This window comes from Archocentrus centrarchus, chromosome 16 (genome assembly GCF_007364275.1).
Source record: "Archocentrus centrarchus isolate MPI-CPG fArcCen1 chromosome 16, fArcCen1, whole genome shotgun sequence".
In the NCBI taxonomy this organism is placed as follows: Eukaryota; Metazoa; Chordata; class Actinopteri; order Cichliformes; family Cichlidae; genus Archocentrus; species Archocentrus centrarchus.
The window spans coordinates 14,931,306-14,956,614 of record NC_044361.1 but is presented as its reverse complement, the minus strand read 5'-3'; the positions used below and the strand labels follow the sequence as shown (position 1 = coordinate 14,956,614).

Below are 25,309 nucleotides of genomic sequence, written 5' to 3'. Positions count from 1 at the left end.
TTCTCATCTGGCCTGGGAACGCCTCAGGATAGCCCATGAGGAACTGGAAAGTGTGGCTGGGGAGAAGGATGTCTGGAATACCCTGCTTAGCTTACTGCCATCGTGACCCGACTTCAGATAAGACGAAGATAATGGATGGATGGATGGACAAAAGAAAACAGCAGCACTGATAGAAACAAAACGATCGCCATTATCATCTACTTCATTGTGTACTTATCCATGTAATGTATTAATATACCCCCTCTGAACTTGATATGGCAATAAATTACCATTTTATTTAGACACTGACAAGTTAACACTTTTTAGTAGTGACAGGTTTTAATTTTCTGTCATGTTTGCTGTCATTTAAAAGGCTTACACCATCTGGGGTGGCATTTGTGATACAGTACTTCTAGGCAGCTTTTAAAGGCTTTTACTGTGGAGCAGGTGTGGCCACATTATGCCTGTTGGTGTCATGTTAGCAGCTACAGGCTACGCACTTAATCTTGTACATGCCTCCCAGTCTTCTGCATGTCTGCCCTCCTCTCAGAAAAGTGGCCTCTGAAGGGTTGCAGACCAAGGCATCAGTAGACTTTGTTAGATCAAAAGTCAGAAGTCATCTCCATCGCAGTCCGTAAGATGGCATTATTGCAGATATGTACAAAAAAAAAATCTCTATAAATATTCTTCAGGCTCTTCAATCTACTTGATGATATGGACTTGATGACAATGCAGAACTTGCAGAAATGTACCTTGAAACAAAAATCTAATTCCAGGAACATGACGGTTAGAATTGGATTGTTTTTTTTTTAACATCTGTGCTTACCTCTACTAATCTGTTCCTACATCTGTCAGATTGATTTATTGCTGAGCTTCTAAAAGTGAACCGCAGCAAAATATCTTAAGACTTCTCAGTGGCAGTCCTATTCTTGGATACCTATTGATTAAAGAGACTAAATTTGACATGTGGTTGTTTAATCACGGCAGAAGCCTGAGTGACAATGAAGCACAAATGACTGTAATCAACCTCCTTGTAAAGGCACCATTTTAGCGCTAGAGAAAGAAAACAGATAATGACCTTGTTTACTGAAACTGAGCAAGCTTTTCTGCTTTCAGGCCTAGGGTTAGTGTTTTGATGTTGTTGTGTTTACTTTGTTTCATGAGGATTCAGCATTACTTTATGGAGCTAAGAGTGTTGATCTTAACTTTACTAGAACCACTTTCCACCAGCATGAGCCACTTTTGTTACTGGTGGTCCGTGAAAGGCTTGAATGGCTTTAAGATGTGACAAATACAGCAGTGGATCTCTCTTCTCTTCATTCACCATTGACAATGCAATTTTTTTAAAAATCTGTTTTTAGTTACAGCAACAAACTGCCCAAGACTTATAAAAACTCATCTGACCATTATCTTTGGTGAACTGATTCTGGCTCTTAAAACGCACACAACATAATCTGGAAGGGGACCTATTATGCTCATTTCCAACTGTATTCATTCTTGGGCTCTATTAGAGAGATTATACCATGAAAACAAATGCCTTTTTATTCATATTCCCATTCTTTATAATGTTCTCTCCAGTGTACTAACACCAAAAATGTTGATATTTTGCCAAGTTTTTGTCTGAACTGATTTGTTTTTGTGTGTAAACAAAAGTAAATAAATGATTAAAACACAGTCTTCTGTGCAGGACTACTCACCATATATGAGTACTACTGACTCCTCAATGGCGTGCTGGTAGCTGAACTGAGAGTCGAGCAGTGCTCGGCTGACAAAGGAGCCATAGTAGGTGGACTGGTACCAGCCCACATGCAGATGGTCAATGTTGACGTGACGCAGAGAACGCATCATCTCCATCTGGTACTGGACTAGAGGCAGAGAAAGAAATGCAGAGGGAGGGAGGGGAAAGTCAGGGAAATGGGACAAAGGAGGGGAAAAAAAATCAGAATTAACTTCACTGAAATCAGCTCTTTTTTTTTTTTTTTTTTTTTTTTTGGAACCGTGAATATCTGTTCTCCATCTGGAACTCTACATGATGTATGAACAAGGGGAGGGAGTAATGGGAGAGAGGAGATGTGAGAAAAATGATAAATATGGTGAAGAAAAAGAGCAACCAGGATGTGAAGGACAAATGCAATGAAACTGAGAAAAACAAAAGCTTCATTTTCTGTTATCAATTGGTTGTGGTGGAGATTTCTAAAACAAACATCAGCTGGGTTCACCAGGCAGCCTTTCATTACTTATGTCAGTTTATACATTCTACTAGGGAGAGATGGCTGGATAGAGACACAGACAGGCTTCAGCAAACCAGCGAGAAGGCTAGATACATTACAGGGAGAGCCATTTCATTACGGCAGACACATCCTAAGGATGCACGGCCACAAATACAAACAACCTGCCTCACCGGCTGTAAGTAACAACCAAAGCAAGCAAGCAAAACAGTATCTCTATGCAGGCTGGCTGGAGGAGGTTGATAAATCAGTTCGTGATTGGGCAGCTGTGGCCCCCTAGACCTCAGTCTGTAGAGCACATCCTTCTCCTACTGGAGCTGTTAACAAGAACAAACTGGAGAGGTTTCGAAAAGAGGGAGGATGGAAACTAGAGAGGAAAAAATATAGAGCAAAGCTGGGAAAAGTGAAGGACACTTAAAATGGAGGGAACGTGTTAAAGAGGGTAAGTGGAATAAGAGGGAACACATATTGGAGGAGGGGGGCAGAGAAGAGAGGAAGTGTGAGGGAAGAAAAATGTTGTAATGTGACATTACAACAATGGTGACACTTTATCTTCTGCCTTATGGCCAGAATTTGACCCCTGGCAGGTGAGGTTATGTAAAGCAGAGAGCAGCCAAAATCAAAATATATTAACATTTAATTTGGCCACTTGTAATTAGTTGACCTCAAAAAGTTCAGGCTGTGCTCTCAAAGACACTGAGTATTGTGAGTCGCTAAAATCCAAAGCAGTGTAGCGTTCGTGTCAGGTTTATTTGCATTAACACAAGTTTTCTTGAAGGAAACCTCCCACAAACCTGCTTCTTCCAGCATAAAAAAAAATGACCAGAAAAGAATCGAATGCTCTCCATGCACTGAATTTTACCACGGGCATGGGGATACTCTTTTCACGGCCCTATCAGCAGGGATGAACCAGATCTTACAATCTATCCTTTAAATCTACCCTTTCATTTAGTGATTGACATGGTCAGTGAGACAAAAGCAAAGAGTAAAAGGGATAGGCGAGTACGAGGACGAGGAGGAGAGTGAGAAAGCAGGAGGAATAGAGGAAGATATGGTATTTTAGGTGGAAGAGACAAACAGGGAGACTGTACAAATCACAGGAGGAGGAGGTGGTTTCAAGTGGTGTCTACAAGTCAGTCTGTATGTGTCTAAAATATGCTTATATTATATTTCATTGAGGAAAAAATGGCTGGTGGGGGGAGCAGGTGGGAGAACATTCAAGTTTTTAATTCTGGCTGCATAGTGACAAATGAGAAGTAGGTGAAAATTAAAACAGAGAGTGGGAGAGAAGGGTAACAGGAGAAGCAAAAGTGATGGACGAATAATAAGTCTGTTGGAGAGTGGCTCTGCTCAGGGGCAGGCTAGTAGCAGACTCCAAGACACACAGAGCTAAAGGCAGCCTGCCACCTAAATGCTGTATCTGTCTCTGCACTTCTACGTCTAACAGTATGGGTACTTACCTTTTAGGCGCCACTGAGGCATGCACCAGCCCCCTATCATTAGCAGGGAAATTGTGCACAAAGTGATCTGTCTCTGAAGCAAAAGCTAAAGGCTGGGCGATTGACAACAGAGGCAGGAAAACCAATTGGCCATCTCTCCTCCCTCACTCAACCTCCAAATTTATTCCTAATTTGCTCTAATCTTGGTTGGTGTACAATATCTTCATATGCAGCTCTTTTCATACAATTTTAAAACAATTGGGACTTGACTTTCAGCATGTATTTCTGCTCATTTTGACATTATTGCAGATTTAAAGAACAACTGGTGATGATCTTTTTAAGAGATGGCTTAAGAAGATCAAAAGGTGCAAGAGTGGAACATGTGTTGGCGCGACACCACTTAAAACACCCCCGTTGTTCAAAGCATGACTTTGCACCGCTGTGTCTTGCTGAATGTTAAAGCATGTCGCTCTCAATCACTTGTCTTGGATTTCTGTCAACGAGTTAATCTACGAGGCATTCAGGACGACTTCAAAGCCTTCGGGTCTTTCTTTAGTCAATATTACAGTTCAGAGTCAAGGGTGGATGTCAGCGTGTTCTTTAAAACGAAAAGGTGGGTCAAAAATCTAAGTATCCTTGACAAGCATTTACAGCGAGGTTCTTTTCAGCAGAGGAGCAGAAATCTAAGACTCGAGTGAAAAGTCACTGATCTTTGGAAGGTTAAGAAATCGTATCTGAAGTACTCAGAATTTCAGAAGAATGGAGCATCCTCCAAAGAACTCTAAAGAACATCCGTCTCTACAGCGTGCCCCCAAGTCAAATAAAAACAGTAAAAATGTTACATTAAAAAAAAAAAAATTTTGGTGTTCTTGTATCTGTGTGACATTAGTATTCGGTGGATATTTTTATTGGCCTTCTTTAATTTTAATTTTAACTTAGAGGATTTCTTTTTGTAATATTTTACAATTTGAATGAATTTCCTTTGTGTTAGTGATATTTCCATGATTTGAAATGGATATTTAAACAAAACACGCACCACTGCAAGTGATGGTGAGGAAAAACAAAAATATTTATTATAACAGATTATCACTGCATGTCATTAAGCCTTTTTATTTGAATACTCTGTTAATATTAAATTACACCACGCAATTGCCAGTTGGCTAAAACATACAAGAACGCCGTGTGGTCAAACTAATCGAAGTTGACACCGACTTCACACTGACTGAATTGTATTCTACCCAAGTGGATGACACTCGGCTTCCACACGAAACTCGAGCAGACAGGCCGCCTTGCAAACAAACTCCTAGCGGCTGTACTCAGGTCAGAAAGAAAAAGACATAAGACACAAGAAAATCAACTGCCTCTCAGCCTGAGAGCTAAGGCGAGATTCAGGGGCGAGTGAGACAACCAGCCAGTGGCAGCCCAGCCGGCGCATCCTCTGCAAATCTAATACAAAGTACAAGGGCCTTGTAAATGCCACAGGATCACTACCTTGTTTGTTCATAAACCATAAATTACAGCTGTGGAAAAAACAAAACAAAACACACACACACACAGGCCAGAAAAACAAACTGCGCGGCCATCTCAGTTGTGTACACTCAACATTGAACTGAAGCAGTAAAGCCTTTGGAGACTTCTTGTTCTGCCAGGTAAGATAGGTGCTAAAAGAAGTATTTTTATAGCTATATAATCATCAGTAACAAAAATGTGGACTTTTAATGGCCGACTTGGTGCAATTTAATATTAAGAGTATTCAAATACAACAACATAATGACATGCAGTGATAATCTGTTATAATAAATATTTTTTAACCCAAATTACTATGTACTTATGGTGAATTTCTGGGCTGACACTAATACAGAGAAGAAAAAAAACACCCTTGGTTGGCAGCTGTGTATTTTTCCCCATTATGAAACAATATGTGTTCTCCATCGCACTTTGAACCTTGAGCAAGGACAAAATTGATGTGACGGCTCATTCGCTGACACCTGTAAATGCCATCTTATTTGCCAATAGTCAATATCAGTCAACAAGCAAGACAGATCAGTGCATGCTTGGAAAACGCTAAAAGACCCCCCCCCCCCCCCAAAAAAAAAACAAAACAAAAAAAACAGCAGTTGTAATGAAACAACATTTTCACTCTGAGTGGCCAATTGATTATTCAGTGCCTATTTTTGATCAATGCACCGACTGATGTATTGTTTTATAGCTAAAAATGAGCCATAAAGAGAAAAGATGTCAAAGCAACAAAGACCTCAAGGGACTCGAGATTCATACACAACAAAGAGAAGCTTCTGTAGTTCCTGAATGTCAAAACAGTCACCAAAAAAAAAAAAAGGGGGGGGGGGGGGGGTTGTGTTGTAGGCTAGAGTAATGAGACATGAATAATGTTTTCTGTTCTTTCAACTACCACTGTGACTACTTTACTATTACCTTCAATAAAGTACTTACAGAAACAGCAGATAATAGATGCCCCACAAAATGAAACTGCAGTGCGCATCATGTACAGGCTGACAAACATCACGTGAATTCATGATCTTGGAGGGGGAGGGGGAGGGGGGAGGGGGGGGGGGGTGATGCAAGCACATAATAAATGTATTCCCCGCCTTTCATCTGCCATGGGCAAAACTACATTTGTGTAGGTCATGCTAAGGAACAAAAGAAATTCTACTTCCCAGCATGGAGAGCTGGTTTATATGGTCTTTTTGATAAAAGAAACAGAAAGAGGACTTCTTGGGCCCTGTCGCTGCTTTACCAGGGAAGCCGGTAATATTCTGTGGCAATAACGGCAGCATTAGCCCGAGAACAGCCAATTTAACAATATCATCAAGGCGTGGAGGTGGGAGCGTGCGCCACCATTTGCTATTCCTCACTCATTTCTGCTGCCCTGCCGCCTCTCCTATCAATCAATCTGGGTCCTGAGGCCAGACGGAGAATGAGTCTGTCCATTCCCTTAGTGCTGCTTGAGTGTGTGTGTGCGTGCGTGTGTGTGTGTGAGAGAGAGAGTGTGAGTGACAAGGGGACCAGGGATGGTGTGTGTGTTTGTGTGTATTTAGACAAGAGAAAGTGAATGTGTGTTTATAGTATGTGAGAAACCACGAGTTCAGTAAGGGAAACAGAAAATTGAGAAGGAAATAGGATGTGATGCAGAGAGGAAGTGTGAGATCTGGAAAAGAAAGAATGTGTTTTTGTGACTGAGCAGGTGCGCTTTTGGAAAAGGAAAGTGCGAGACATGTGAAGCCCAAGGATGGACATGCTGTATGTATGTATGATGGACTAGAGGTGTTTATCAGCTGGGAGCAAAATGCCTTACCTTGGGCAGCAACATTCCGAGTCATATTCAACAAGGCGCTACCGTGTGTGTGTGTGTCTCCCTCTGCCATGAACTAGACAGATAGTCCATACTCTAATACTCAATGACACAAGAGGTGAACTGCGTTGGACCTTGCATGCTGCTGCAGGCCACAACATCTCTGTGCGGGCAGCAAGATGTGCGTTAGTGTGTGCGGGTCTCTGAATGTGAGGCTGCACGTATCTGTGTGTCACAACACATTCTAATCACCACCTTGACAGGCTGACAGGGCCCTGCCTGGAAAGTCTGCAGCGGTTTAACGCGCACACATACACACAGATACACTCGCACACGAGCATAAGCTGAAGTTTACATCCACCAGCGTCGAGTTAAGCAGGTGAGAACCAGAAAATGGTGTTGTGTTTGAAACTTGGAGAGCTACAGTTCTTTATCCCAAGTTTCCTCCCACCACTTACTGAACTTGGCGAATAGAAATTTTTAATAGTTTAAAATGAGGATAAATGGGCCAATCAGACCTCCATCAAAAATACATTTTGTTGAAAGGAAAAAAAAAAATCCATTTGGAAAGTCGCAATGAAATTAAAATTATGACTTTTAGATGGTGCATTTATCATGGAAAGTTAAAGAGAAGAAAAGAATAGTTTAAGAAATGCCTTCATAGCTGCTGTGTTGGTTTCCTACCTCATTTAAGTTATGCATACATAATACAGTTTTCATTTGTATTATTAATATCTTCTCAAAACCAAAATTGAAAAACTCAAAAAAAAAGGTGCATTTCATGCATGAAACATAACACTCTTGGTCGTACTGAATGGATTAAATCACTATTTCCACATATGTGCCAGTGGTGCTGCATAGTGACAGCAAGCCACACTCATTTTGACATGTCATAAAAACTGTAGAGCCATGAGAAAAACTAAACAAATGTTTAGCTGCATTACAGTTTAAAGACATCTTATTCTACCAGTGTTCTGCTGAGTGAAGAAGGGTGTTGTTCCACAGCAGCTTCAATTCCCCACCACCACCACCATCTTACCCTCAGGGCCCAGAGCACAAACCCTAATTGAACAAGTCCACACTCTTGACCCATTCATTCAACACAGCTGACAACCCACTTTTACTCTGCACTCCATTCTGACAGTCATTTACTTCGCGACAAGGATGCCAAGCTGTTTTGGAAGGTAAAAACAGAGTGGTTCTTACCATCTCTGTGTTTACACATTTATTTTGCAGTTCTCTTTAAAAGCCTCTCTGACAAGCACTAAGCATTCTATAAATACTCCAGGCATGACTCTACCCCATATGCAACTAAACTACACTACATCTACTACTGTCTACTTTGAAGGACAGAGAAAATCGAAATGTTTGAAAACTCTGAGATCGACTTCCTACTCTGTCGCGTTGTTCTAATGCCGCTTTCCTGTTTACCCACCCTCCTTTAACCTTGCTACTCCCTTGGATTCCCTAAAACGGACAGTTTTGGGAAAACGTCTCCCTTATTAAGTGAAAAATAATCAGCCTAGAAAGTGAAAGTGACATCGCCACAACAAATGAAAAAAGAAACACGATGGACACAATGTTACTCAAGGACAAATAAAATTAGACATCATCAAATGCAATGCATGTCTGTATGCTGGACCCATGAGATGCAACTGAGACAAAATCCATAAAGCTATCCATTCATTCCCAGCCCACCAAGCCCATGTGTAATCCAAATATAAAGGTTGTAGCCCCTTTTTACAAGTTAATCGAAGTCTCACATGTTCGCAGGATATGTCTTCACAGTTCAGATCATAATACCAACCAGCTTGTTTCTTCACTCTGCTTCTACACGTGGTTTTTAGCTCGTTTGCGGATTCTTTCAACCCTTTATTAACAGATTAACCAAACAACAGATGCACAATAATACAAATATTTTAACAGAGTGGGGTCAGAAAGTGAGAACTCTGAGTGGAAAGTCTGGGTTTTCTTCATCGAGAAGACAGCTAACTTAAACATAACATAACATTCATTTACAACATAACATTAATTTGCACAAGTTCACATCATTACAAATTCACAAATCCCAGTTAGCTGTCTGTTAGTTATTTGTTTACAGCTCAACAACTATTGCTTTATATCCATTTTGCTGGTGTATTGGGTAAAATTATTCACGGCATGGAAGCAATGGAAGGATGGAAGAAAGTAAGCAGATAATTTTCACACCTCTGATTCTGTAAAACACAATCAAATTTTAATGATATGGCTCCTTTAACATGACAAAGGCAAAAGTTTCCGAAAATATAGTTTCCTTAATTAACAGCCACTGAAGACAATAGCCAGGTTCTGTCTAAAGTCTAATTCATTAGGGCCATGCTCCTTTTGTCCCACTGGCACAATACAATATGCCAATTAGGCCTTGAGCTAACAAGCGCTGCCCTAAGCAAACACGTGTGCTACCTACATAAGTCTTGGATTGATTTCTTCCATTTGTTTTCACTCTCTATTTCTCTGTCTCTCTTAGGCAAGCAACCTTCACTTCCAGCCAGCTGCTTAGTGCAGAACTGAAGCTAGGAGGTGAAAATTTAACCTAAACACATACACTCATACTAAACTTCCTTTCCTCTCCGTGAGTCATTTGGCTGAACTATATATGTTGTCACAACTAAATAACGCACAGTTCACAAAAAAAAAATTGAAAAAAAAAAAAGGTTTAAGTAGTCATCTACAAATGATAAGATTAGCAAATAATTTAAAAAAGATAAGTGGAGAGAAAATAAGTAAGATATAAGTAATGGGATGAAACCTCAGGAGTGGTGTGGATGAAAGAGTACTCTATTTCACCTGACAGGTCTGAGAGGGTACAGAAAAAAAAAGACCGGGAAGTAGAGGTATAGATACATTATCTGCAGCACAACACAGACACAAGATAAATGAAGACTAATGATCACCATCATTATGACATATATGATGACAGTAACAGAGAGGTGCAGAGGGGAGAAGTGAAGAGAGGAGACAGAGTAGGAAAGGAGAGTGGGATTGGGAAATTACAAGGAGAAGGAGAAGGAAGGTGACTGCCTGTCTTTTGTCAAAAAAAAAAAGTCAATCTGCTAAGTGAGCACACAGCTGTGTGTGCATTAGAGATGCACCGATTCAATATTTTAATTGGATATTGGTCCAATCTGGACTCAAGAAACTGGATCGTGCACGGGCAACAATGAGTGCTTAAGAATGCACCATTCTTTTAAATTCAGCTCTGTGTGTGTGTGTGTGTGTGTGTGTGTGTGTGTGTGTGTGTGTGTGTGTGTGTGTGTGTGTGTGTGTGCCCCAGTTGCTGGTGGAAGAGCTAACATAGCAAAGGAGGAAGCTAAAAGCAAAGTCACCATAGTTTGGGGGCATTTCACACCTGCTACAAAATAGCTTTTCCTTGTATGCTTGCAAAAGTTTTTTGACTATCAATACAGCATAGTATCGCAATATTTTGCATGGTGATATTGGATTGATACAGGGACACCAAATATCAATATTTTATCAAATAAAATACTCTGGGAATACTATGACCCAGAGTGCTCATCTCATGCACCACCATCCTGAGATAATGTTGGCTAAGCAAACCTACATTAAATCAGCTCAACTGAAAAACCATCCAACACTGGACACTTAGCTTTACAAAACTACCTCCAAATTTAGAGCAAGCTAATGGCTCAGTTGCGTGAGTAAAAATAGGATAGCAGCCTCCTTGCATCTACAAAAAAGAAAGAAAGAAAGAAAAAAAAAAGACTGATTTTATTGAATTCTTTTTTTCCACATTCTGTGACCAGCTGCAACTTGTGGGGATTCAGTTGCCCAGAGCTTGAGGGTGACTACTTTTGATTGCAGGGAGATTTCATAGGTCACCTGATAGGAGCCAATCTTTCTGCAAACAGTTGCAATCTGACTTGGACTGACTCCATTCATAAATTATATAGTACTTATTTGAAAACCTTTGGCAATCTCTCCAAGTGACTGCAGACAGATTGCCAACATGTTGCCATCAGTCTGAGTCGGTGACCCGACTCAACTGGCTGCCAGCTGGTTATATTCTGGTTATATTCCTATAGAACAGGAAGGTTTCTGAATTTCTGTCTATGTAGACAGTAACAGATGTGATTTTTGACTTTTTATCACAGTTAATTGCTGTATTATAAGAAACAGATGGCATGTAATTGCCAACTTGATCCCATTCAATCGCAGACTGATAGCAGACTGACTCAATCTTATACCAACATTTATGGCAGGTTTCGGTGACAGTGTCGGTAGGCTTGACAATCTAATTTTGCAGCAAAAATAAACTGAAGTGAGATAACCACCTTTTAAACGGATCTTGACAAAGTTTAAATTAAGGATATAATATGCAGTTGAAAAGAAAAGGTGATAAATCGCAATATATGTTATTGCAATACTCGCAATATCGTAAAATGTAAAAAAAAAAAAAAAAAAAAAGTATAATATCAAATCATGAGTGAAGTATTGCCATAATATCATACTGGGGGGTGTCTGGTAATTCCCACCTCTACCACCCTCACTTTTTTATACTGTTGGCATGTATTATTTTCTAATGAATACCAGTTCACTGAATTTATATTCTTGGAAAATTTATATCACATTACTGTTTACAAAGTGAGGAAAGCATTGTTTAAATCAAAGCTAATACACACAAGTTTTGTTCTGAGTAAGAACACAATCTATTAATATAACACCAGTACTGGTACTCTGTGTTGGCATTCAATCAAAACTGGAAAAAGCTGGATAGGTGCTTCTCCTGTGTGTGTGTGTGTGTGTGTGTGTGTGTGTGTGTGTGTGTGTGTGTGTGTGTGTGTGTGTGTGTGTCCATCCCTGAGAATTTAAATCATTAACGAACCTAAATTAATGAATGGAGGACATTAAACAATAATTAAAACAACCTGTTTTTACTCAAAGTTCACCTGAAGGAAGCAAAAGTTTAAATCAAGTTTACTGTCAAAGTATGGCGCCTGGGTTCTCTCTAGACTGCATTTCATTTTCAAATCATCATTTCCAGCACACTGACCGTGAACAAATTTTAATGGCACTGCCAACCAGGACAGGTGTAACCTGACAGGCCAATCAACATTTCTCAACAGCATGGTAATGTGCAGGCTTTCATTTAGAGGCAATTCACTCTAGATGAGTTTATTAACAATAAATTAATCATTGTCGCCATTAATTTCTGTAGCTAATCATCAACTTCACCCTACTAGACAGTACAGTAAATATATCACTGACCTTGGAACACTCCCTTTCCCATTACTCCAGTAAAACTCCACGGTGCACTTGTTCCTACAGCTATATCTTAGAAACTACTTTCAAAGACATTAAGTCCAGACAGTGAGACCTTCTCTTCTCTAAAGAGAAAAGATGACAAACACCTTCTTTCTATGCATTGTCAAGGTCAGCTGGTGCGGGTGTGTGAGAGCAGATTGCTCTGTCATGGCATTTTGTCCGTCCATGCATTCATCTGTCGGAAGAAGGGAGCAGTGATAAATGTGCAACTTGTCGGGAAGTAAATGGTGGTATCGAGTTGTGGTCTGGTCCACAGTGTCAGGAGAGACGCGGGGCTAATTTTCAGCAGCAAGGCTATAATGGGATGTGTGTGCCTATTTGTGAGTGTCTCTGCGTGTTTGTGAGTGCACCCACCACAGTCTATGTTCCACCTGGCACAGTGGATTAGGTGCAATTAATCTTAGTTAAGCAAGCCCTGCGGAGAGCTGCCTCCTTTACACGTGCATGTACATACAAACACGCACACTGTGCCACAATTAGGCACACAAACCCCCTCAGTGATGCAGTGATGCACAAGAGGGAGTGAGAGCATAGTGAAGCAGCTGCTTTGTGTGCATTACACACTGACGAGTTCACCATATGCACATTTGACAACGCTGCTTGTCAGGGCTTTGTTTTTATAGTGGGAATGGGAAGGGGAAATCGTGTGTGCCTGTTTGTTTGCTCACATCTATTTCGCATCGTTTATCTTTTCAAATGCAACTAAACAGAAGAAAACTGGGTGCCCGCTGTCATAAATCTTACATTAACAGAGGTACATGTCACAGCTAGCAGATTTATTTATTAACCATGGTAGCTGAACTGGTGACATGAAGGCACAGAGGCGTTAGATAACTGTGAGGTCACAATAGCCAACAATAGTACTAGAATGTGTGAGGTTACATGTTTCACTTTAATGATGAGGCCTAGCAAATGAGGTGTTGGGTCCTGTCCACAGAAAGTTGAGCAACTACCTTCCTAAACTTGCTTGCTAGCTTGCTAACAGCCGACTACACATAACATGTCAACACAAAGGAAAGCAAAAATCGGATCTTTTCAGCTAGCTTTTTTGCACACAGAATTGTGGACCTCTGTAAGTTTCTTGAAAACATTTGACCTCTCATCTGAAAGGCTTTTTCAGTTCTAAAACCAAATGGTGGAGAGTCCCAGGTAGTTGGGGTTGTCCCCTGGAGGTGTTCGTTAACCCACTATTGTTCATGTGCATAATCACATGTGCCGAGGTGTGAATAGAGGCTCGAGTCATTACATCAGCGGTTTCACCTGAAACCACTTCGCCCCAGTAAAGAAGCCATCTATGTCCACTGTGGAACGAGCATCACTGAACAAAGGTAGTGGATTATGACACCAACTGTCCCGCATTTACAATGCAGTCGTGAGCTTCCTTCCCAGGTGCCCCAACCCCCACTCACACCTTCCTTCAGGTGACCACAACAAGTCGTTTAACCTCTGTTCAGTGATGGTCGTTCACAGTGGTTTCACTCAAAATGCCTGATTGTAATAACCCAGGCCTCTTTTCACACCGTGGCGCATGCGATTATGCACATGAACAACAGTGGGTCAATGAACACCTCCAGGGGACAACCCCCACTGGGGTTTAAATACCTGGGACTCTCCACCTTTCAGTTTCACACCTGAAGAAGCCTCTTGGAGGAGAGATGAAATGTTTACAAGGAACTTAAAGGAATCCAGTCGCTTTTTTTCATGCTCCAGGGGATGCACATGCTTCTTCCGATAAATAAATTGTAATGATAAAAAAGTCCCATACTGTGCAATAACTTTAAACTACAGAAGTTATGATATTTACCTAAAAAGCCCTAAAATACAAACAGTCATCAACTCAGTAAGACATGTATTTTTGCACTTGGTCAAACCTCATATTAAATTTTAAAATATTAAGAGCTTATTTTTTTAATCATCTTTTAAACCTCAACATAAACAACCCCCTCATCTCGCTGAAAATGCACTCAGTTCATGTAGTCACAGGTGTAGGTACTCCAGCTTCTCCTACACAGGACTAAGTATCTGTGCAGAGAGAATTAATTACAGCACCACCCACATCATTTGTCTCAAACTAAATCCCAAGTGGCTTCACCTGTGCTTTAAAAAAAATAAATAAAAAAATCATAACTATCAGACTCGCATGAGTAAACGCATGCACATCTGTGACTCAAACAGCCCAGTGGAGCTGCAAAGGAAGAGATGTTTTAGATATTCAGGTTTCTGAAAGTCCTAACTGCCTTTTGCTTATATAATGTTATGTAACAGGTGACTGTAGAAACCAGGAAATGGCTCCTACCACCCTGCTCTTTAATTTAGAGCTCACCCCAAACACTCAGCGAATTGCTGATTGTGGCATTTGTTTTTGTTTCAATGTGTAAACATCAACCATCTCAGCGCCTGAGTACTGCCAATCACAGCAGGTGTCCTTAAGCTTAGTTCACCTCAACTTGCAAACTTAGATATGTGACTTAATTTTTCTTCAGCATTTTTTTTTTTTTTTTTAAAGCAAATGGCATCAAAACTTGTGACAGTTTGGACGAACACAGTCCGGCACTGCCCTCATTCTCTGAATACACTGTGTTCACAGAGATGCAGAAAGGAGTGATCAGCACCTCCTGTGAATGAACTGTTAACACATGCACAGTGTTTTCCTTGTGATCTGTCAGCCTTACAGAGGCTGTGCACTGTGTGACAGGAAAAAATAAGAAAGGCATCCTGTTGCTTCTAACGTTCTTGTCAAATGATAATTTTACACACAGATATAGCTGAAATCACAGCACAGCTGTTGTCTTTATCCTGTGTGCATGGTGATTTTGCCTGACAATGCTGTGCTTACAAAATCAGCCTCCTTAAAAATTAATGCCTTTATGCTTTAAACCAAAATGCAATTGTCCTTCCAGTGTCATGTTCAGCAACCCTGCCTCATTTCTCACATCCTTGTCACATCCTTCTCTCCTGCTTACCTTTCACCCTCCCTCTACTCCCTGCAGCCCACCTGGATTATCCTGCAGTCTGCAGTAATGCATTCTGACCCCCCTCCGCATACAGAGACACACAAAATTTAATGTGGGGCAGAATCGTGAAGAGACAAAGGAGCGGATGAATAAAACAGTGGAACTGATGGCAATGGTGACGGTACCCGGGGGACTCACATTCTTGATTTATAACGCCAGGTGAGCATTCAAACGCAGATACAGAGCCAGCTCGCTGCTAACAGCCAGCCTTAGATCTATACTACAGTGAGAGAGAGAGAGACAGAGAGCTCAGGTAGAGGGATAAAGATGAGGAAAGAGAAAATATTAGACTGGAGACAATGGGAAAAGGCAGGAGTGATTTTCTTTTTGTTTTTAGAGCTTCAGAAAAGGCCAAGGTGCCCCTGAAAAGTCCTAATACATAACAGTCCACATATTAGCTTTTATGTTTATGTATTTCCCTTAAAGGTGGCCTGCAAAGCGATTTCTAATCAGCTTCACTGAGGGAGAGTAAGGAAACACAGAGGAAATCAATTTCCCATTTGGGGCAGGTAGACTGATCTATTGAAGGGCTAACTCCAAGATAGACCTTATCAGAACAGAAGTGCGCCAACTTTTTACACAATACACACAAACGTTCACACACGCGTGCTGAATATTTTATATATGTACACAGCAAAGAGCAGAGATCATGGCAAAGGCGGTTTTAATCCTGCTGACTTCAATTAACCCACCGTCATCGTGTCTGCCACGAACGACAATTAAAGTTTAGAAAACTTATGAACCCTAAAGGAAGAAAAAGCTGATCTAACGTGCCCTAATTAGTTATTTTGTGTGCGCTTTGCCATAGTTTTAAGTTCCCATGAAATTGCTAGCACAGTGGTATGTGCTTCAGCACATGCAAGTGTTTTCTATAAATGCAGGGAGCTAGAGAGGATGCTCCCCTACTAAAAAGCCCAGTCTGCTCTTAGTGGTCCGCTCCCCAGGCAGGATAATTCATTAACATTTCCTTAGCATTTTCTAGGAAACGGCAAACTATCATTTATTTATAAATAAATCCTACAAAATGAATTCTTTCCATCGTTGGTGTATAAATAACGCATAGTATACGCTATAATTTGATTTCATGGAGTCTTTACAATTCCCCTTAAAACTAAATTTCAATCAACCCTCGTGATGAAGATGCACCACTACTTAAAAAAGAAACTTTCCCTGTCTAACACCAACGAGCACCTGTGAACTATCCATGCAGCTTAAACTAAATGTTTTGGCAGGAGTCAGCAGAGCCTGGCTTTGGGTACATTTCAAATCTGGTTTCTTTAATATTACAAAGAGCAAGGTAGCTAGCTTATAAATAATAGACACATCTGCGGCAGACCAAAGGGGCCATAAGAAAATGAAGGGAAGGGAGGGTAGAGAAAAGGCAAGGGGACTCTAATTATCTAACATTTCAAGTGAAGGGGAGTAATCACGCTGTCAAGGTGCCAAGGACCATTGGATGGACAATGATGGATGGAGAAGAGCCAAAAGAATTTGACTCAGACTCTGCAGCTTTCCTGCCCGTCACAGTCAAAGCAGAGCAGAAGATATTGTTACAGTTGCAACAAAAACACTGAAATTACCAGGATTACTCACAAAATGCTAACAATACCTCCAAAATCTGGAGTCCAGGTGTTCCCTACTACAGAGATGAGACTGGAAGTCTGTCCCTCCTTACAAATAAACACCATATAGTCTGGTTACAGGAAAACTATGTTCCTATTGTATAAACCATTCACAGATCACAGCAACTTTCACAGCACCTAAGAAGAAGTTTTCTAGAGGTACAAAACTGGACGCAGCTTCAAAACCATTTCTAAACACCTGGGTGGTAATCAGTCCACAGTAGGACTCGCTGTCTACAAAGGAAACAAAGGAAAATCAGAACTCCCTCTCTAAGAACATAATGTGCTTTCCTGAAAGAGGTGAAAAAGATCCCAAGGATAACAGCAAAGCACAAATCTAATCTCCACAGAGATTCGATTTCAGACTTCAGAGAGTTTATTACAATCTTTTTGAAACAAAAGGTGGGACAAAAAAAAAATCACTTCCCACATTAAATGTGTTGTCTTTGGAGTATTTTCAATTAAATTGTGTTTAAATGAGTTTGCAAATTATTGCAGACTTTGAGTAACACTGTGCACCCAAATTATTATTATTTTTTTTACTATGTTGTGTTTGTAATAAAGAGATCTTACAAATTCTATGTTTAAGAAGTCCAATGCATTTCATTTTTCTATTTGCCTGACGTCCCATGGAGCTTTACTAGGACTGACATGAGGTCACCTTGATGTGTACGGTAATTTAAATGGCTAAAATGAAATTTGTTGCACCCTAAAAGGTGCAAAAATAAAAAAAAAGAAGAGAAAAGAAAAAAAATCTAACCTGAGAGTCTGGGGGAGGTTGATCAAGCAATGTTTATAACATACCCACACACATTCCTAGCAACAGGTCTAATTAGGCAAGTAAGTCAAAACACCAGCCAGGATGTAACAGGGGTGTGTTGCAAATTTAAATTAACCCATTTTGGTGTCCTCGGGATACTTCAAGAATACACACACACACACACACACACACACACACACACACACACACACACACACACACACACACACACACACACACACACACACACACACACTATATTTAACAGATGAGGCTGAATACATTTGCGAGTGTTTTCAACTTTTCAACATTAGATGTCACTTATAATGTAAGTAACAGCAAATAGAGATCTTCCAACATACTCTTTTTCCCTTACAAGTGTCAGTGAAGAGGCTACTTTCAGCTGCACTCTTGCCGCAAGGGGTCGCAACAGCGGGTAGCTCCGCATGTTTGATTTGGCAGAGTTTTACAACGGATGCCCTTCCTGACAACCCCAAAGGGGATTTGTGTCTGAAGCCAGAGCCCTTATTAAAAATGCCCATGAAAACAGAAGAACAGGGACATTTTGGAAGGACTTTCTGTTCTCTTGGATAGTTTTAAATGTGTAATCTAAGCAGCCAGATTTCCCTTGCAAGGAAGCCTTTTCTTTATCTCACAGCCCAATCATATTTACTTCAATCTAAAGCTATGTGGCTAATTAGTTTGCTGAGTAATTCAAACAGAGGCAGCAGGAGTGACATAAATAACAAATAAACTGAAAAGAGGGTGCCAATCAGCAAAAAAATCAACCTCATTAATGATTACAGGTTGTTTATACATCAAGAGTAGCTTTCAATGCGCTTTTAATTAAGCGTCTTGTTAGAACATAAGTAGCAACAACCTGTTATATGCTGACATGTCAAATGTTAAAATGAAATGCTCCTTGGCTGAGAAGAGGCCATCATGTTTCATCTCAGGGGGCTATCCACAAAAAACATCTAATTACTGAATCAGGGAACTCAAACTGCAAAACAAGCACCCTTAAAACTTGCTTGTTTCACAAGCCTGACAACGTCTCCCATCCTCAGGGCCAATGGGGAGCATGACATGAGGCCAAAGGCCTCTGCCACCTGTGTTGGGCAGAGAACTAGTAGCTTGGCTTGGGCCAGCAGGCTAGCCGGAAGGAAAGGATGGGCATTTTAAAACATTCAATGAGGAAAAGACCCCACAGATAAATACAAATAACACAAATTTTAAAGCGTTATATGTACATTACCATACAATATATTACCATCCCATAAAGTACTGTGATTTTGATTGCCATTTCAATGACATTTCACTACAGGAGCTCTGAAATTCCCAGATTCTCCAGAGAGGTAAGTTTTACAGATTGAAAAGACAACACTTTCTGGAGAAAACACTTGAGTGGCATTCCATTCTTAATCCATAGGGTTTTATATGATGCCAATCCACCCTTTGCAGCTATAACAGCTTCAACTCTTCTGGCTTTCCACAAGGTTTAGGTGTGCTTTTATGGAAATTTTTGACAGTTCTTCCAGAAATGCATTTGTGAGGTCAGACACTGATGTTGGATGAGACGGCCTGGCTCACAGTCTCCGCTCTAAATCTAAGCTCTAAGTTCTTCCACATCAAACTCACTCATCCATGTCTTTGTGGTCCTTGCTTTGCGCACTGGTGTGCAGTCATGTTGGAACAGGAAAGGGCCATCCCCAAACTGGGAGTTGGGAGCATGAAATTGTCCAAAATGTCTTGTATGCTGAAGTATTAGGAGTTACTTTCATTGGAACTAAGGGGTCAAGCCCAACTCCTAAAAGGAAACCCCACACCATAATCCCCCCCCCCACCAAACTTTACACTTGGCACAATGTAGTCAGACAGGTACGCTGGCAACAACCAAAAACAGACTCGTCCATCGGATTGCCAGAAGGAGAAGCGTGATTCATCACTCCAGAGAACATGTCTCCACTGCTCTAGAGTCCAGTGGCGGCATGCTTTACACCACTGCATCCAACACTTTGTATTGTGCTTGGTGATGTCAGGTTTGGATGCAGCTGCTCGGCCATGGAAACCCATTACCCATGAAGTTCTCTACGCACTGTTCTTGAGCTAATCTGAAACCACATGAAGTCTGGAGGTCTGTAGAGACTGACTCTGCAGAAACCTGATGACCTCTCCGCACTATACGCCTTAGCGTCCGCTCACCCCACTACACTTCATGGCTGAGTTGCTGTCATTCCTAATTGCTTCCACTTTGTTATAATACCAATAAAATATTTATTAATATTTAGTAGCAAGGAAATTTCACAACTGGACTTGTTGCACAGGTGCATCCTATCACGGGATCACGCTGGAATTCACTGAGCTCCTGAGTACGACCCATTCTTTCACAAATGTTTGTAGAAGCAGTCTGCATGCCTAGGTGCTTGGTTTTATGCAACTGTGGTCACTGAAGTGATTGGAACATCTAAATGTAGTGATTTGGATGGCTGAGTGAATACTTTTTGCAATATAGTGTATCTGCACTTGCTGATGCCAACACGCCTATGACAGCAGGCACTGGACTACAAATAAGAAACACAAACAATTACTCCAGTTATTCAGTTTTCCTGGCATTGGCATCAATGCAGTTTATATTTTAAGAAAATAACCAAAACCCATTGCTGACTTAGTACACAGTGTTCAGAAAACAAGAGACAAAAAACAAAAAAAAACTCCATTTCTGGGAAATAATTACCCCAACAGGACATTTCTCGGGTGCTTTCATCCTCTCTTTTTAAAATAGCATATTTACTAATCTTCCCATTGTTGTAGCAGGAATGGAAAGAAGACGTGGGGGTACAGGGTGCAGGTGGGGACAAAGAAGAGGGAGAGGAAAAAACTGAAAAGAAATTTGATGATTAAAAAAAAAAAAAAAGGAATGGAGCAAAGTACTAAAAAGGAAGGAAACAGTCAATGATTGCCAGGAAAGGAGGGAAATGGTGGAGAGAAAGGCAAAGGTAGTGCTTACCTATGGTGAGTCTGGAAAAAAAAAGTGGGGAAAAGAAGGACAAGTAGTGGAGAGTGGAAGGAAAGTGTCTAATTTTGTTCTACCTTCAGGATACCTCCTCCTGCTGCCGAAGTCTAGCGGCGTGGGTTGAATATCAAACACTAAAAGTGGTACTGAGCAACAGTTTGTTTGATATAGTCCCTTCTTACAAGCCAAAAACGCTACCCAATTATGCTTTGTAATCCTGTGAAATTCATTAAGCCACAGTTCCCAACAAATATTAACAGTTTGCTGAAGGTTTTAGTGCTTGTGTTCATGAGGGGCATCCCAATCGAGATTTTTTTTCCCCTCCCTTTTTTTGCCCTGATACCGATCCAAATCTTTTAATTTTGTGTATCTGAGTTTTATCCAATAAATATTTACCCCATGTGAATTAAACATGTATCTGTCACATGGAAATAACAGCTGTTGCCTATTAGACAAGAGCTACTTAATCAAAATACCAAAGGCCCAGGTTCAGATCTATTGAGCTGATCAGCTTAAATTATTTAATAAGAGTAGAAAAAATGTTAAAATTTTTAATGTTAATGAGACTCCTGCAATTGATGTGATTCCCCACCCACCCAATCAGCTACAGAGAAGGCATTCCTCCCTTTTTCTTGAGTACAGAAGCAGTTTAGAGCAGAAAGCAAAACAACCCAGCTTCTATGATCCGGTATCATCATTTTAAAACAGTCAAAAACAACCAGTATAAGCAAACAGAAAGTGCTTCCTGAATTTTTGTATATTTATCTAATGTGATCAAGGAGAAATAACTGTTTTGGTGAGCTAAGTGGCTTAGCAAATTTTGCCAATCCAAGGGTCAGAATAGAGTCAATCACCAGTGTGTTCAAATAATCTTTCACACTCCTGTGCTGTAATTTTCACTATCACACGCAGAGAAATGCTTGCAGTGTAGCGCTCGACTGTTATTAAAGAGAAAAAAGCAGCAAGACTAGCAAGCAGAGGGGGACAAAACAGAGTAGAGGACAGTTTTTAAAAAAAAAAAAAAAAAAAAAAAAAGGACTGGATTTAGAGCAGCTTTATTTAAGGCCATACAAATGCAATAAAGCATGTCTTGATCATCCCAGATATCCATAGGATAGGCATCTACAGTTTTCACTAATTTTTAAGTCATATCTAAACAAATTCATATATTCAAACAAATATATACATCAGTTAACATACGTTTGTGATTAAAAGAAGTGTTTTAATACACCAAATTGCAAATAGGTTTCTGGTATCATGATCTAGTTGTGATTATTAGATAAGAATTTGCCCCATGTTTTTGCTCAGTGATTGCTTAAAGTATATAAAATTTTTTAAAAAAGTAGAAAAATCTTTGTAAATAGACAACTGTACAGCAGAATATACAGGGATGGAAAAAAGAAGGGGGCAAAAACCCACACACCGTCAAAATACAGTGGCAGCTCAATAAAATACACAAGAGTGCATCGGTTATAGAGAACCACGATGAGAAACATGGCACACTGACACAAAGAGCTGAAAGTTGCAATGTCAACAAAGCTTTATCCGTCTGCCATAATGCATACTGTGTGGCACAGACTGAACAGTGAAACTGCATGAAATGCAGCTCTCATTAGTTCTTCTGAGTAGACACCCTGCTACTGAAGAAAGAGAGCGCGAGAGAGAGGTTATTAACCACTTCCAGCATGAAGGGTAAGTAATAAAGGCAATACCAGAGGGAGATCATCAGTGTACTGTGATACAACAATAATTTGTCTTAATCTAAAGCCTTGATTATAGTTTTTGCATCCGCAAGTCCGCTGCAGGCCCCTTGGGTCAGAGTAATGTAAATTACATCATCAGACAGTGAGAGCAAGGGTCTGTGTGGACGTGTGCATGCCTGCCAGTTTTTTTGTGACCATGCACGCTTGTCTGCAGAAAATGTACATTACAATGCACCAACTACATTTACACCCCAGGCGGCAGACTGCAAGCGGACTTCAAAGAAGTATAACAAGAATGTCTATTTGGCAGTCAGGTCTCCAGCCGTCCATGCCCATAATGGAATATAATCAGCTACTGAACTAAGGTTGAATGCTGCCAGCTACACAACTAAAGGTTTCAAACGATGTGTTGGTGTAGGTTTTCGGTCATCCAGGTCATGATAGTCTTTAGGGATTGAAAAGACGACTTATTTTTTTGTCTTGTGAAGATGCTTCACCTCTCATCCAAGATGCGTCTTCAGTTCTAAAACAACTGACCACCTTGGAGGTGGTCCTGAAGGTCGTTGACCCACTATTAATTGTGCAAGTCATCACATGAGGTGTGGGGGTAAAAGGTATGGGTGATTATCATCACAGGACCAAGGTGGGACTCTTTTGCGAGACACTGCCTAAAACGCCATCAAGTGAACTACTGAGGTCACATAAGTCAAGGTGTGAGTGGGGGGTTTGAATCACCTGGGAGGGGATCTCAAGACTGCACTGAAGCTGCTGTCATGAGCCACCACCTCTGTTCAAATATGGTCACCCAAAGTGGACGTAGACGGCCTCCTTTACTCCTCTCTCAAAGCATCCATCTTCTCGGTCCAAAATGTGAAAATGACCATCCTCAAAAGAAAGTCCTTTTTCCTTTAAGTGCAAATGTACAGCTGACTCTCATCCTGTTGAACGGCGTCTCTCATAACATAGGAGCTGGTTCTCCTGAAGAAGCCTCTTTGATGAGAGGTGAAACATCTTCACCAAAAAAAAGAAGTTCAATTGCTCTTTATTTCAAGCGTTCAAGAGTACCAAATGATAACATTTACTTGGTTCTTTTACTTTTTTCCTACTACCTATGGAGTTCTAACAAATCTCAAGCTGTTTTTGAATAGGGACAGTAGGCTAATAAGATACTTAGAAGATTTTATTTTTCTGGATTTAGGAACGATTTTACACCCCAAAAGAGATTTAACAAGCCCCAAAGGGAAAATCACCACCATCTAGTAGGACTGTTTTTTTCCACCCGTTTTGTTAATTGGGGATTAATTTGCTGAAGCATAATAAACATTTTTGTTTGGTCTAAAATATCAAAAAAGCACAGATTCATTACCTTTACTGTGCATGGCTCAAATACGGTCACCATCACATCAACCCCCAGATGCTGAGTTAGGTCCAGTTAGCCAGTGGACTTACAATCCAAAGATTGAAACTCTGCAATAATCACTCTGTACTAAAATACCTCTTTGTATTATTGCTGATATCACAACAAAAGAGTCGGGCCAATGCACATCATTAACATGCTATTTGAGTGCCTCTACAGCACAAAATGCCAAGAGAATAAGTGCCTGCAGTTCTGCACATTTCTCTCAATACATTTTGTCAATGATGCAAGGAAAGAGTGTGCAAGGACACTGGAAGATAGGAGAGTTGGGGTTCAGCCAAGGTCATTTCTTTCTCCTTTTTCCATTTTTTTTTTTTTTTTTTTTAATCTCAGGCTGATTCTGCTGTGCGTGCTCAATTACTCTTTATCTCTTTCCTCACTCATTTTGGTCACATTTGCTGCCACTGACTGTCCTGTAAGTACAGCTCTATACTGGCACCTGTTGATGAAAACATAGCATAGCATAGCATAACACACACACACACACACACACACACACACAGACACACACACACACACACACACACACGGGAAAAGAGTGTCACGTAGCTGCCAATCCTGCCCATTGTTCATTTAGAGATAGATTGGAGGAGTAATTCTAATCTGAGGGGCCTCCAGCAGGCAATGAGTCACTGTAAGATGATTTAGGTGTACACAAACACACACACAGATCAAAAAAACCCAAGGCACACTCACCAATCTATCCACATATGCAGACCTTGGAGGCAAAATGTATTGCGGGTGCCTGAATTGAGGTGAAGAGAGTACACGCTTCTCAGCTCAGTCTGCAGGCCCAAATATCAAGCTTTATATCAGGGTATAATGGTTAACTGATATGTATAAGAGACTCGATATAATGGTCAGATAATGCTGCATTGGTATGAAAGGTATGGGTCTGAAGGAAACTCAGTAAAATTAATCAGAAATTGATAAAAATGTTCAGATTTTGGACAGCTTTACCCTCATGCCTCTTGAATAAATGAGTATGTAGTATAAAAGTGTGTGTCTGTGTGAGTGCGTATGGTTGTCTGTGTTCTGACAAGAAACCACACACACAAAAAAAGAGCAAGCTACAGATTAATAGAGCACTGATTCAAAGTAGTGCAGGAGCAATCCGATACTCGTATCGCATATCGGTCTGATACAGACTCAAAAGGCTGTACTGTGCATCTGTGGCAGCTCCTGATGTATGAGGTCAATCCGTTTAGTTAATTTTCCCTATTCTACAGCTGTTTCTCACACTTACACCGCAGCTGTGAAATGTTTGTGACATTAGGTTGCATTGTTACATGTGGAAAAACTGCTCTTGACCCCTCTCACTAGTACAAAATCTGCATAATGTGTGACTGCGTTCAGATGGTACTTGGTCTATACAATAAGGACGATTCCCTGCCTCTTCCTCACAGGGAAGAACACAGCTTATTAAATCATTATCGGTATCCGATCGGTTCACTCACAATTAAAACATCTCTTCCAAAACCAAACAAGCCAACTTAAGCATG

The 25,309-nt window shown here is 40.6% G+C and overlaps 1 protein-coding gene across 1 annotated transcript in view; it reads right to left on the bottom strand.

Annotated features, from left to right (window-relative positions):
- The window catches only part of LOC115794321 (eukaryotic translation initiation factor 3 subunit H), a 57,012-nt gene that overhangs the window by 19,773 nt on the left and 11,930 nt on the right, over positions 1–25,309 (bottom strand). Inside the window, exon 3 of the mRNA XM_030749755.1 lies at positions 1,677–1,844. Coding sequence (XP_030605615.1) covers positions 1,677–1,844 — 168 coding nt within the window. The remainder of the gene's footprint in view (positions 1–1,676; positions 1,845–25,309) is intronic.